At 48.1% G+C, this 14574-nt stretch overlaps 1 protein-coding gene across 5 annotated transcripts in view; it reads left to right on the forward strand.

Annotated features, from left to right (window-relative positions):
• The window catches only part of PARN (poly(A)-specific ribonuclease), a 179399-nt gene extending 174507 nt beyond the window's left edge, over window positions 1-4892 (forward strand). For all 5 annotated transcript variants that reach the window (XM_005906343.2, XM_070362222.1, XM_070362220.1 and 2 more), the window contains one exon: window positions 3890-4892. In XM_005906343.2, coding sequence (XP_005906405.1) covers window positions 3890-3942 — 53 coding nt within the window. In that variant the 3' untranslated portion in view covers window positions 3943-4892. The remainder of the gene's footprint in view (window positions 1-3889) is intronic.
• Window positions 4893-14574: the final 9682 nt, after the last annotated feature.

Genomic DNA, 14574 nt, shown 5'->3' on the forward strand with positions numbered 1-14574 from the left:
GCATATTTTATATTAAAATTTGGGGTTTTTCTTTTAAACAATATTCCTCGTACCTTTTGCAGGGTCAGCTTTATTAAGATTCAGTTTACATACAGTGAAAGTCATTACTTTGAGGTGTACAGGCTGACGAGTTTTGACAAATGTGTACAGTCATATAAGCATCACTGTGCTCAAGAAATAAAGCAGCTATTCCAGAAGATTCCCTCGTGCCCCTTTGCTGTCAGCCCCTCCCTGTCCCTAGGTCCTGGCAGCCACCGATCTGCTTCCCATCACTGTAATTTTGCCTTTTCCGAGGGTCATTTAAATGGAATCATTCGATAAGTAACCCCTTGGGTCTTGCCCTTAGCGTAGGGCCTTTGACGTTTGTCTGTGGTGGTGCCCGCGTCACTGGTTCATTCCTCTCTCCTGTGGACTAACAATCCACCTTTCAGACCTATCACTATTTGTTTATCCATTTTGCCTTTTGGCATTTAGGTCGTTAGCAGCTGAGAGTCTAGCAAATGTAAACATTCTGTGTAAGTTTTTATGTGAACTAAGTGTTCATTTCTTTGGAATAAATACCTACGGGTGGACTTACTGTGTCATATGGTAAGTGTATGTTTAATTTTATAAGAACCTGGCCCACTGTTCTCCAGGGTGGCCGCAGCGCTCCGCATCCGCACCAGGGCTCAGCGGCTCTCTGCAGTCAGCAGTGCTGGTGGTGTGCTTAGTAGCCATTCCAGTGACGTGGACTGGTATCTCTTTATGGCTTTGGTTTGAATTTCCCTAATGACTGACAATGTTAAATATCTTTTTATGTGATTTTTTTGTCCATTGAAATATCTTCTTTGGTGAAATGAGTGTTTAAATCTTTTGCCTGTTTTTTCACTGGGCTGTTTGTTTTTCCCTATTGAATTTTGAGAGTTCTTACGGATTCAGGATACAAGTCCTGTTGAGCGTTTTACAAATTCTTCTGGACGGTGCTTTTCATTCTCTTAGCAGTGCCTTTCAGTAGTAGATGTTTTACATTTTAATGGAATCCAGTTTATCATTTTTTTCCCTTGAATTATGCCTTTGGTGTCATATGTAAGAAAGCTTTGCTTTATTCAAGATTGCAGAGTTCTCCTATGTTTTCTTCTAGAAGTTTTCCAGTTTCAGGTTTTACATTTAGATATACCATCCATTTTGTATATGATGCAAGGTACAGTCCATCATAGCAGGAGACAGATGTCCTGAAGTTTCTGTTGAAAAAGAAAAGTTGTTCCTGAGTAATTCTTTGCATTCTAGTTACCACACAGGGCTGTGAAAAGCCAGTTCCCTGGAAAACTGACCACAGTTTCTTATCCATTAGCTTTGAAATGGATCCTTCAACGGTCTACAGCTCTCCCTTTCTGGAAGGTGCTTAGAACGAGCACCAGCACTCTGGTCTAGGTCTCCTTTAGTTGGTTCACAAAATTCTGGTTGCTCTGTGCACACCATCCTTTCTCAGCAGCTGCACATTGTAAGCGGCTCTCTTTGACCGCAGGCCGTTGGCTTCCCCGGGCAGTAACCACATGCAATGTTGGGCCGCCTTCTCCACAAGGGGAAGGGGCTAACGAGCATTCAGAACTGGCTCTGTGCCAGGAACATAGCTGAATCATGGAAATCCTCTGAGGCTCGAAGTAGCATTGAGTGTACCTTACAGATACGGGTGAGAGTTGCTTGGAATCTTACAGCTACTGGGACAGTCCCACCACACTTGCCTCTCTCCCGTTTCTGCATATTCCGTTGTTTCTCGCTTGCTCTCCACAGAGTCACTCCTGTGTGGTTTCTTTTTGTTTGTTTGTTTTTGGCCGCATCCGGTCTTGATTGTGGCACGCAGGATCTTCCTTGTGGTGCAAGCTCCGTATTCGCAGAGCTCGGGCTTAGTTGGAATCGAACCTGTGTTCCCTGCATTGCAAGGTGGATTCTTAACCACCAGGCCACCAGGGAAGTCGTCCTCCTGTGTGTGGGACGGTGTGCCACCAGACTCACACGCACTCCCATCCAGGTAAGGGCGGGTGCTGTGGTAAGGATGACAGCACAGCTGCTTTTAGCCATTGATCTTTTTCCCTCTCAGTTTTATTTCAGCACCACCCCCCCACCAACATTTGGCCTTGTGGCTTTTACCTTTAGAATATCTGATAGGCTGCTGTATTATTTCTTTGCTATGTGAATTACAAAAACGCCCTTCCTGATGTCAGTTTTCCTCCCTGTCATTAAGTACTGTGTGACTGGGTGGTTGAGAAGGGGGTCAGGCTAGTTTAATCTTATCCTGGGCCGTCTGCAGAATTTAGTTGTTCCCTGGAGGGGACTGTTTGTGTTTTGCTTTGTTTTTCAATAACCTTTATTACTTTTCCTTCCTTTTTAAGTTTTATGTATTTATTTATTTATTTTTGGCTACACTGGCTCTTCATTGCTGTGCGAGGGCTTTCTTTAGTTGCAGCAAGCGAGGGGCTACGCTCTAGTTGCAGTGCGAGGGCTTCTCGTTACTGTGGCTTCTCGTCCTGCGGAGCACAGGCTCTAGGGCACACGGGCTCAGGAGTTGCAGCTCATGGGCTTAGTTGCCCCACAGCATATGGAATCTTCCTGGACCAGGGATCAAACCCACGTCCCCCACATTGGCAGGCAGATTCTTAACCACTGGCCCCCCAGGGAAGTTCCCACCGTTATTCCTTTTCTAACTGGATCATGGGAATCGGTCATGGGGACCATCTCCTGCTCACCTTCAATTCTCTGGAGCAGTCCCGGGCGGGACACGCGTGTTCTGTGCAGCCATGAGACTCCCGACAGAACTCTTTAGATGACGTCCCCTCCTGCTCTTCTCATCCTGTCTCTCTGGGTTTTATCTCAGTAAAGGAGGAGAGGGGCGGAGTCTCACGCCAGCACAAATCCTCGTGTTACTTCACATGTTTGGACCTAGTTACCTTTACGCCTTCCTGTCACGGGCAGTAACCACCCTCAGTTGAACAAGTGCCCCTCTGTTTTTGAAAGTTACTCTCCGCTTCAGGCATCATCACAGACCTCTCCCCTTTTTCAGTCTTGGACTGTTGGCTGGGGCTGGCTTTGCCTGTTTCCCTGCCAGCCCTACCTTAGGGCTTAAATAATGCATGATATCCCGGGTATGGGAGCACCTAGCCGGCCACATTTTCCATCATGAACATGCCGTTTCCTGACTTAGTTCCCATGTATTTGGCTGTGGACATCGGTGGTCCAAGCAGTGAGCCAGTGGTGCTGCTGCTGTTGCAGAAAGTTTCCGAATGAAGAAGAGCTTGTAACTTTGGGGTGAAACTGTAACAGAAGAGGCTCCTTTAGGCCACGAAGACCGTAGCCAGTGTTGCTGAAATAGGAAAGAGCTACAAGCTGCTTTTGCAGATCTGTTTTGGGATGTCTGAACCCCCACTGGTCAGCTTCCCTCTAGCGACTGTCTAGCCACCAGCCCCTGAGACTTCTTGTCTGGTTAATAGTCACTGCAGCACAGAGAAACTCATCCTCCCAGGCCTTTGGCAGGGATCTCAGTTCTGGGGGAATCTGGACCCCCATCTCAGCCACTTGCTGTAAAATGGGCACATTAGTGCCACTAAACCGGGCTTTTATGAAGATTAAATCAACTAAGTGCCCGGCATGCTGCGTAGCAAAGAATATGGGAGTGTGTGCTCACTGGAGGATGCTTAACTCCTGTGAAGTCAGTACAGACGCCCAGACAGGAGGCACTCCCTGGATCCTGTGGTGATGTTTCTACAGCGTGGCCTTCATATGCCGGGCACTGCTCTCCAGCGACAAGACCATCCCAGCCCTGGCCCTGGTCAGCGCTGTCCGGGCAGCTCCTCTTTCTTTCCCCTGGCCAGGGCAGCCCTCTCCTTATTCACCTTCTTTTGTCCTCTCCCACCAGGAAGCATCTCAGACAGCTCGGCCAAGCTCTTCGAAGTCCCCGACACATGGTAACCAAGACCAGAGTGGAACAACCCCGCTGGTGCTGTTGCCGAGAAGGAAAGAAGCAGCTGGCACGTTTGGAAGCCATACCGCATTTCACTGAATCTACTGTGGTGTGGGAGAAGCCTGAAACCAAGTGTGTCTCCTGAAAAAACCCCAGTTCTTGTTTTCAAGGCTGTGTTCCTTCCTCCTCAGCCTCACCTGCGTGCTGGCTGGCGCTCAGCATGTTACCGACTGTCGTGCATTCATGATTCACCAGGTCATTAAGGTCATTACTTGTTGCTCATGTGAAACCCTCCAGTCACAGATCTGTGTGTGCGAATCCACCCAAAGGGGAAGGCCAACCATGAGACCCGCGGAAAGAGCCGACGCTCTTGTGTGCTGTGACCGTGAATTTGGGGTTGAACCTCTCGAGAGGTTCACGCTCAGGCCCAGGGGCAGCCCCGGGGTGTGGTACGGCCTCCCATGAAGAATTCGGTTGTGTCTGCCTGCTTCTCATCATTGCTGCCCGAAACCACGAAGCTCCCAAGCTTGTTTTCCTGGTAGCAAGATGTCTACCACCATCAACATGCCTTGACCTTTGGGGCATATTTATTTAGAGGTGTTTTTTTTTTCCCCCTAAGATGTGAGTTTCTCATGGTGGGGTGTACGAATGAAAAGTTAATTTCTGTTTTCCCAGGTAGCGCTGCATTCCGTGTCTTAGCCAGTGTCTTGTCTGTCTGTCTGGTGGTGTCTGGGGGTGAGGTGGCCAGTGTGCGTACGTGTGCATGTGTGTGAAATCATAACAAATCAACACCGTGTACCAGCCTTTCTCTGTCAAACCAGATCACAGCAGCGACAGAATCCCGTGGATCTGCTTCCTACAGATCATTGTTAGATATTTAACATTTTTGTATCATGGAAATTTAAAAAAATGAAAAATGTATTTCTGAAAGATGAAAATTAAAGAGATTTTCTTAGGATTCTTGGTTTTTTCTTTTCTTTTCTTTTGTAAGTGAATGATATACTTAATCTCTGCATAGATGTATTTCTCTTTAAAGATCACCCCAGAAAAAGCTCTGCAAAGTCAGTAAGCCTGGTGCTTTTTTTTCTTCTTTTTTCTCTCTCTCTTAACCTCTAACCCCTTACACCTGCCTTGATGAGTCAGGCGCCTTGGTGCTGGAGGGGAGCCAATGGTCAGCAGTGTCAGAGGGGTGCATCTTCATGGTGGGAAGGTTCTGAGCAGAATTCAAGGTCTCGAGGGAATTCAGATTTGTAAGATGCTTTCCCCAGTTAAGGGCCTCTTGACATTTCCCAGTTCCCCGAGAGTTTGATAGCCCCCAAGTTACAAACCCAGGCTCCCCTGCTCCTCGCCGCTGTCACTGTGCACAGCCCACTGGGAAAGCGTGACGGAAGGCTGAGGCCAGACAAAGGAGCGTCTCCAGGAGGATTTAGAGGTGCTGCTGGACGCCGCTGAGTCATTAAAACCCGCAGGAAGAAACAGATGCACCTGACGCTGCTTTTAACAGCACGGACAACAGGGCAGACCAGTGCAAGGTGGTGGTCGGCGCACTTACGGAACGCAATTCCGCCTGATGGGCGTGCTGGGCGTGGAAACGCCGAGCGGGGGGCGGCCTAATGACCTTCGCACCGTGCAAGGCCTCCGGGGGAGAGACGAGGACTATTCTCAGGCATGAGATTCTTCATTGTCACCTGAAGCCCAGTTCTTCCTGTTCAAATAGTGTCACGGACACACAGCTTACAGTCCAGAGGGGTTTGGGGAGGTGCTCTTTAGAAAGGGCTTCTGCCCTAGAGCCTCATGGGATATGCCTGCCTCCTGCTGTGTGTTCCTGGGTACATTATTACCCTCTCTGAGCCTCAGTTTCCTGAATCATGAAAACAGGATTATACTATATACCTACTTTACAGGGTGGTGGTGAGGGTTAAATGGAATCGTGTCAAACACCCAGCACTCACACGCATGCACAGTGAGTTGTAGTGATACTTGAAGACGCTTTTGATCTGAAACCCTGGTTGGAGTTGACACAGGCATGATAGGGGCAGGGGGAGGGGTTGAATTAGCGTTAAATACCCAGCTAAGCCCTGGTACGTGCCCAGACCCCTATTTTCCCAACTGTATCAAATGCTGTACAGCAGGTGAACTGGGTTGGCCCTCCTGCCTATTTACACGCACACACAGGCTTTCTCCATGTCTTTTCTGGGTTTGAAACCCTGGGATGCTGCTTTGGCTTTTCCATACTGAGACTCGAGCATGTTAGGATAATGAGGCTGTGGTTCTGGGGTTTCTTTTTTTTTTTTTTCCCCATGCTGTGTGACTTGCAGGATCTTAGTTCCCTGACCAGGGGTGGAACCGATGCCCCCTGCAGTGGAAGCACGAAATCTTAAGCACTGGACCACCAGGGAAGCCCCTGGGGTTTCTTTTCTCTTTTCCTGGTTGTGCTGGGCCTTTGTTATGTGCGAGTTTTCTCTAGTTGTGGTGAGTGGAGGCTGCTTATTGTGGAGCAGAGGCTTGAGGTGCCAAGGCTCCATGGGTTTAGTTGCCCAGCTGGCATGTGGAATATTCTCAGACCAGGGATCGAACCTGGGTCCCCTGAATTGGCAGCTGGACTCTTAACCACTGAACCACCGAGTCCTGTGTTTCTTAAGTACTGTAACCAAACCTGGAGGCAGGTGTGGAAGTGGGGACCTCAGAGTTTCCCTTCAAGTCCTTCTGTAGTTCTCTGATTTTAGAGCTGGGTGGAGACTGAGTGCTGCGGCTCTATTTTCTTATAGTTTTCTATTCGTCCAGTTCCCCCCACCAACATTGTATTATGAAAATTTTCAAGCATACAAAGAAGTGGAAAGATTGGTTCAGCAAAAATCAGTTTCCTCCCCACCTAGATTATACAGCTGCCATTTTGCTGTATTTACTTTATTACATAACCATTCAGCCGTGCCTCCCTCCATCAATCCATCTTAGTTTCAAAAGTATTTCTAAGTAAGTTGCAGAGCGCTCCCCATCCCAAATCCTTGAGCATGCTTGTCATGAGCCAGGGTTTATGTGTTTATAGCCAGCGGGGATACAATTTTTAGTAACATGATCAAATCTTAAGTGTGCATACCTTCTGATAGATTGTAACAAATGCAACACAATCTATCAAGGCACAGAACATCCCATCATCCCCAGAATATTCCCTTTTGCCTCTTTGCAGTCCCCCACCACCCCACTCCCATCCCCAGAGGTTACCACTGGTCTGAACTTTTTCATCACAGATTAGTCTAACCTTTTCTAGAACTTCATGAATCATGAGGCCGTGCTTCTTGATGTGAAGCCTCTTTCATTCTGCATGATGTTTTTGAGGTTCATCCGTGTCACCCAGTGTATCCTTCTTTACCACTGAGTACACACGTATCACAGTCTGTATCCATTCATAATAGAGAGGTGCTTGGGCTGTTTCCAGTTTGGGGTTATGACGAATAAAGCTGCTGTGAACCTTCTAGTACAAGTCTTCTTGAGAACAAAAGCTTTCATTTTGGAGGGTAAATACCAAGGAGTGGAATTGCTAGATCAGTGATGCTCAGTTTTATAAGAAACTTCCATATCATCTCCCAGAGTCGATGTATCATTTAGACTCACCAGCAGCTCTCATCCTTGGCAGCATTTGGTGTTGTTGGTCTTTAGCCCTATAGTATATCTCCCTGCAGTTTTTATTTGCATTTCCCTGTTGACTAATGATGAGGTATTTTTTGGCCATTTGTATATATTAAATATTCCTCTGTGAAGTATCTGCTCAACCCTCTTGCCTATATTTTGTCAAGCTGTAAGTCTTTCAACTATTGAGTTATAGATGTTCATTATCTATTCTGGACATTAGTGCTTTGTCAGATAGTTTTGTACATGATTAGTCCCAGTCTGCGGAGAAGGCAGTGGCACGCCACTCCAGTACTCTTGCCTGGAAAATCCCTTGGATGGAGGAGCCTGGTGGGCTGCTGTCCATGGGGTCGCACAGAGTCAGACACGACTGAAGCGACTTAGCAGCAGCAGCAGTCCCAGTCTGTGCCTTGCTTGTTTCTTTTTTTCCTCCCTCTCTCCCTCCCCGCCCCTTCCTTTCTTTTCAGTTTTACTGAGTTGCAGTTTGTGCAACTGTGTAAATGTATGGTGTACAATGTGTCGACTTGGTGCACTCACACATAGCAAAATGAACACCACATCAGTTTTTGTGGTGAGAACATTCAGGATCTGCTCTACCAGCAACTTGACCGATTTTTTTTTTTAATGGAATACACTGAATGCTGACTGACTTACAGTATTAGATTACTTTCAGGTGTGCAACATAGCAATAAAATACCTTTATATATTTCAAAGTGATCACCATGCTAAGTCTAGTTACCATCTGCTGTCAAAGTTATTACATTATTAACTGTATTCCCCAGGCTCTACATTACATCCCTGTTATTTTATAACTGGAAGTTTGTCTCTCAGTCTCCCTCACCTGTTTCACTTATCCTCCCAACAACCCGTTTGCTTAAAAATATATCTTACTGGGCAGAAGTTTTTCATTTCGATAATTATCAACTTTACAACTTCAAGGTTTAAAAGATACTCTTTTGCATTTCTTCGAGAAGCTTTGTAGTTCTAGTGTTCATGTTGAAGTCTGCTTGAATGAGTATTTTGGTATTTGGTGTGAGATGGGAGTTGAGGTTCCCTAATTCCATGTGGCCATCCAGTTATTCCACCTCCATTTGTAGAGAAGACCTTTCCAAGTATATTGCTTTGGTTGTTACTGTTTAGTTGCTGAGTCATGTCCAACTCTTCTTCGACCCCGTGGACTGTAGCCCACCAGGCTCCTCTGTCCGTGAGATTTCCCAGGCAAGAATACTGGAGTGGGTTGCCATTTCCTTCTCCAGGGGATCTTCCTGACCCAGGGATCAAACCCATGTCTCCTGCATTGCAGGCAGATTCTTTACCACTGAGCCAGCCCACCTTCCTAAAAAACCTGTCACTATAACAACAAGCATGGGTCTTGAGTGTTATTTTGTAAGTGTGCTGTTATAATTGCTGAAAAGGACAACAGCACAGACAGGCAGCGTTCCTGTCTGTGAGGTTCCCACTTAGACCGTTTTGCAGCCCCGTGTCGATGGTGAGAGGGAAATGCCATGACCCTGGGTTACTGCTGAGGCTGCACCATTCTCTCCCGACCTGGGAAACAGTATGTGTTAAAAATAGTGGCATCTTTTTGAATGCTTTTTTTAAATCTCATGACTCAAGTTTCATGACTTCAATGGGAATCTTTTTTTTCCCCCAAATGATTCATAGAGTAAATCTCTGCATCCAATTTTGTCCAGGAGGGAAATAGAATACCTGAAGGCCAGTTCGTTTTCTCCTTTTTGGGCCATGCTCTCCTCCCCGTCGTCTGGTCCCTGCAGAAAGTAGTTCATTTTGTCCTCAGCCCCTCACCCATTTCTGCCTTGGCCTTCTCTTTTTCCGATTCTGTGGTGAACCTGAATTTGACAAAGTACTTGGTGTGTCTGGGCCTGGTGACAACCTCCAGGCAGCTGGGAAGGGCTTTTAAGATTGAAATGTTGTTGTTTGACCTCGATTTATGGCATGCAGGATCTTAGTCTCCCTGACTAGGGATTGAACCCAAGCACCTACAGTAGAATCGCAGCGTCTTAACCACTGGATCGCCAGGGAAGCCCCCTGAAATGTTTTCAATAAGATAACCCCGTCAGAAAAGAAAAGACAACAAAAAAGAGCTCCTTTCTTCTTTCTTTTATTTGGGGATGGGGGTGTGCTGCATGCTTCCTCGCTTGAGTCGTGTCTGACTCTTTGCAACCCCAAGGACTGCAGCCCACCAGGCTCCTCTGTCCATAGGATTCGCCAGGCAAGAATACAGGAGTGGGTTGCCATGCCCTCCTCCAGGGGATCTTCCTGACCCAGGGATCAAACCCTCATCTCTTGCAACTCCCACATCGGCAGGCAAGTTCTTTACCACTAGCACCACCTAGGAAGCCCATGGGAGTGGAGGCACGGACTTCAATTTGTATTTCATTAAAAAAGAGATTAAACCCTCAGGCCTATTTTTCTTAAGTAAGAACATAGGGCAATAGGCCAGAAAGCTTGATGTCAGAGCCCCTTGCTTGGTGTGCAAATCATGGATTTGGGCAGATTCCTGTGTGGTGGGAGGCTTTATGCACTCATGCCTGACTCCTGCGACTTGTGTGTGGAAAGTTACAGTATTTCTGGGACCAGCTGGAGTACTAGTTACCTACCTTCTGAGGCTTGCCTCCTCCAGGAGGAAGGGGGTGGCCAGCACTCCTCCGCCCAGTCGCCTTGCAGGCGGTTCAACCCTGGACAGGGGATCTTCCTTACTGGCAACAGCCAGACCACCGGAAACAGGTGGCTGAGAGTGGTAACCTCCCACATTCCACCTGATAATGAGGAGACCTAAAAGCTCTTTGCCCATCTCCCCTCTGTGCCCTGCAGTCTGTTTGGCCTGGTCTCGTTACCAATCCCCACAGTGTGGGAACTCAGAGTTGTTCATTTTACTCAATCTTACCCGAGTGTTTGTCCTCTTGTTTGTTGAACGGGGTAAAAATTAAATAGCTGAACCTACAAGTTACCTTGACAAATGATGGTGACTCAGAAGCTTAGACTTCTGCGCACTTTTGAAGGCTGGGTCTAAGTGGGGGGAGGGGATGGGGAGTGGGAAATGGAGTGTCCTTTGGGAGTTTGGGTTGTTTATACAGAGCCCCAGAATTCTCCATCATCCAGGTGACTTCATCTCCCGCCGGGCGTGTGTGAATCAGCAGGCTCCTGGCATCCTGATGGATGTCTGATAGGAGCACCCCACCTTTCGGAGCCTCAGAGCCCTCATTGTCTCCCTTTTCCATCCGCTCATGCCCACTCAGGTGCTAGAAGAATTTCCATTAATAACAGGCGTTGAGGAAACCACACATTAGAGGCAGCGGGCTCCGGCGCACGCTGTCTGCGCCCTGTGATGGCCTGCCGCTCACCGGATGCTGGCTGAGTTCCTGTTGAGTCAGACCAGACCCCCGCCCACCCGCTCCTCACAGGGTCACTGAGAGCTGCTGAAAGATAACAGAGAGTGACTGCTCACCACCGTCTCCCTCCACCCCACCCCATTCACTGCCTTTGTTCAATTTCACTAAGAAAAACCATCTCCTCTAAAGACACATAACCCCTGCTCTCTAGAACTTTCCACCTGAAACTCCCCTCCAGTATTTAACCCTTGGTTTTTGAAAGCAAACCTTCTCTACTGCACCGTGCGTTTTTTCTGTAATTCATAACGGGCAAGGTATTTTGGAACGTACTCTATTCTACGCACTTCATAACCTTTCAATGGGTAGCTAGTATCATCCCCCCTTGAAGATGAAACTGAGGGTAGGTTCAGTCGCTTGGCATGAAGGTCACGGTCAGTGGCAGAGCTGGAATTCAAACCCCCAGGACGTCTGACCACAATGCCCACGTGCCTAACCATGACCCGATACCACCATATGTCCACATGAAGGACATGTCCTGGAAAGAAGACACAGGGATAGCAGCGGGGCAATCAGCGTGGCTGTCATTTTTTTAAAAATCTACAAATAACGGGTATTGGAGAAGGTGTGGAGAAAAGGGAACCCTCCTACACTGTTGGTGGCAATGTAAATCGGTGCAGCCACTATGGAAAGGAGTGTGGAGGTTCCTCAGAAAACTAAAACTAGAATTACCACGTGATCAACCAATCCCACTCCTGGTCATATAGCCAGACAAAAGTCTAGTTCAAAAAGATACGTGCAGCCCTGTGTTCATAGCAGCACTATGCACTATAGCCAACACGTGGAGACAACCGAAATGTCCATGGACAGATGAGCGGATAAAGATGTGCTCCATGTGCACGCTCAGTCGTGTCCAACTCTTTGCAACCCTATGACTGTAGCCCACCAGGCTCCTCTGTCTGTGGGATTCTCCAGGCAAGAATAATGGAGTGGATTTCCATTTCCTCCTCCAGGGGATCTTCCCAACCCAGGGATCGAACCCACGTCTCCTGTGACTCCTGCCTTGCAGGTGGATTCTTTACCACTTGAGCCATGAGGGAAGGACAATGGAATACTCAGCCATAAAAGAGAACAAAAAAGAATGCCATTTGCAGCAACACGGATGCAACTAGAGATTACATACTGAGTGCAGGAAGTCGGAAAGAGGAAGACAAATACCACATGATACCACACATGAACCAATCTGTGACACATTCACAGACATAGACAGCAGACTTGTGGTTGCCAAGGAGGGGGAAGGATGGATTGAGAGTTTGGGATTAGCAGATGCAAACCATTATACACAGAATGGATAAACAACAAGGCCCTGCTGTATAGCACAGGAAACAGTATTCAGTATCCTGTGATAAACCATAATGGAAACGAATTTTTAGGGGAAAAAAAAAAGAGAGAGGTGGCAATGATGGAAGTGCTGAGGGACCAGGGTGGCTGGAATCCCTGTGCACACCCGAGTCTCAAGTGGGCACGTCCCGAACACACCAGGAGTCAGTTCACTGGGTGGGGGCTGCATCCGCCCTCCATCCGTCCACAGGGCAGGAGCAGAATTCTACACAGACCTGCACCCACCTCTTTCTCAGAAAGCTTTGTGCACATCGCAGGCTGTTTCTTAAGGGACAGCTTCCCAGAAGGGGGATTACAGCTTCAGGGAGCAGAAACACGGCCAAGGCTCTCAACATGGATGGCCAAATTACTTTCCAATTTACACTCCTGCCAGAGGACTAGAATCCTAGCCCAGAACGCCCTCCTCGTGAGCCAGCAAAGTCACTTAACTCACAGAGGAGGCCACGGAGCCCTGAAGAGCCAAGGCCGAGTCTTTCAGGCTTCCCCGTTCCCAGCAGTAGCAGCATCACCTGAGAACTGGCTAGAAATGCAAATGTGGAGGCCTCGCCCCAGTCCTCCTGAGTCAGAAACTCCAGGGGTGGGGCCCGCAGTCTGGAAACAAGCCCTCCGGGTGTTGGTGGTGCCTGCCGAGTCCGGGAGCCACTGGGCTTGGGGAAGCTGGCTCGGTTGCAGGGGAAAGGCACACACTTGTTAATAAACCAAACCTGTGCCAGCCAGGGGCAGAGCCCAGGCCAAGGTCACTCCCATCTCTAGTTCACGTGAAGAGTCGGCAACGCCTAGCTCATTTGGATCTTTACTTTGGATAATTGGGACCATGTGGAAAATGTCACTCTTCCTTCATATTCTCGGTCCCACTCACAGGTTTCTTTCATGTGAACGGTCCCGCTCTCGTAGACACTTGTTATTCAGACTTAGAGGTTTATTATGTGCCGGGCACGTTATTATTATCCCCTTCATTCCTCAGGAGGGAAAAGGAAAACTTTGTTGTTGTTCAGTCGCTCAGTCATGTCCGACTCTTTGGGACCCCATGGGCTGCAGCATGCCAAGCTTCCCTGTCCTTCACCATCTCCCAGAGATGGTGCTCAAACTCATGTCCATCGAGTAAGTGATGCGGTCCAACCATCTCATCCTCTGTCGTCCCTTCTCCCCCTGCCTTCAAAGAAAGTGTAGAGCCATTTAGAAGCTGCTTGAGATCCCACAACTAGTAAGCGGGAGCACTGGACCTGGAACGCCATCCATCTCCCAGAGTCGGACTCTGGGCGGCCACCTGAGACAAGGAGCGGGGATACTTACACAGTGTGGGAGCCTTTCAAACGATGGGGTTTGTGGCTGTTATTCTGGAATCTTCTGAAGCTCCGTCTCCAGTACCTTTAGAAGTGGCTTTCCCCCAGCATCTTTTTATTTTTTTGACTGCGTCAGGTCTTATTTGCAGCAGGAATTGAACCTGCGTCCCCTGCACTGCAAGGTGCATTCCCAACCCCTGGGCCACCAGGGACATCCCTCCCTGGCACCTTCTCTAACCTTGGACTTGACACACCAACACTGGTCTTGGGCACCACCAGCTCCTGCCTGGTTCACAGTCCTTAGGACATTAATGAGGTGACCTCTTACTTCACCCCCACTCTTTTGTGGTGGGAGATCTAGCATTCTAATTTCATTTAAATATTTATGTAATAAGTTTCATAACTTAACATACATAAAACAATAAATTAACAGGTATTTTTTGTGCAATGGTATTTTTGGGGGGGCTTGCCTGGAAAATCCCATGGACGGAAGAGCCTGGTAGGCTACAGTCCATGGGGTCGCAAAGAGTCAGACATGACTGAGAGGCTGTTTCACTTTCACTTTCCCGGTGGCTCAGACAGTAAAGAATCCGCCTGCAATGTGGGAGACCTGGGCTCAGTCCCTGGCTTGGGAAGATCCCCTGGAGGAGGGCATGGCAACCCAGTCCAGTATTCTCGCCTAGAGAATCCCCAAGGACAAGAGGAGCCCAGCAGGCTACAGTCCATGGGGTCTCTCGGAGTCGGACATGACTGAGCAACTAAGCACATGCATTGGTTTTGTACATGTTCCATCTCCACTATAAGGTTGTTCATTTTTCATATACTTATTTCCTACTCGTGTGTCAATAAGTTACACTCCTACTTGTTTTAATTTGACTCATTGGAATTGCTTCTGGAGCGTTCAGACTCCAGGTGTCCCCTGCGAGGTAAGTGTCCCAGTTGTCACTTGCCCACGACACCTACTGTGATGAGTTCTCAC

This window comes from Bos mutus, chromosome 25 (genome assembly GCF_027580195.1).
Source record: "Bos mutus isolate GX-2022 chromosome 25, NWIPB_WYAK_1.1, whole genome shotgun sequence".
Taxonomy (NCBI): Eukaryota; Metazoa; Chordata; class Mammalia; order Artiodactyla; family Bovidae; genus Bos; species Bos mutus.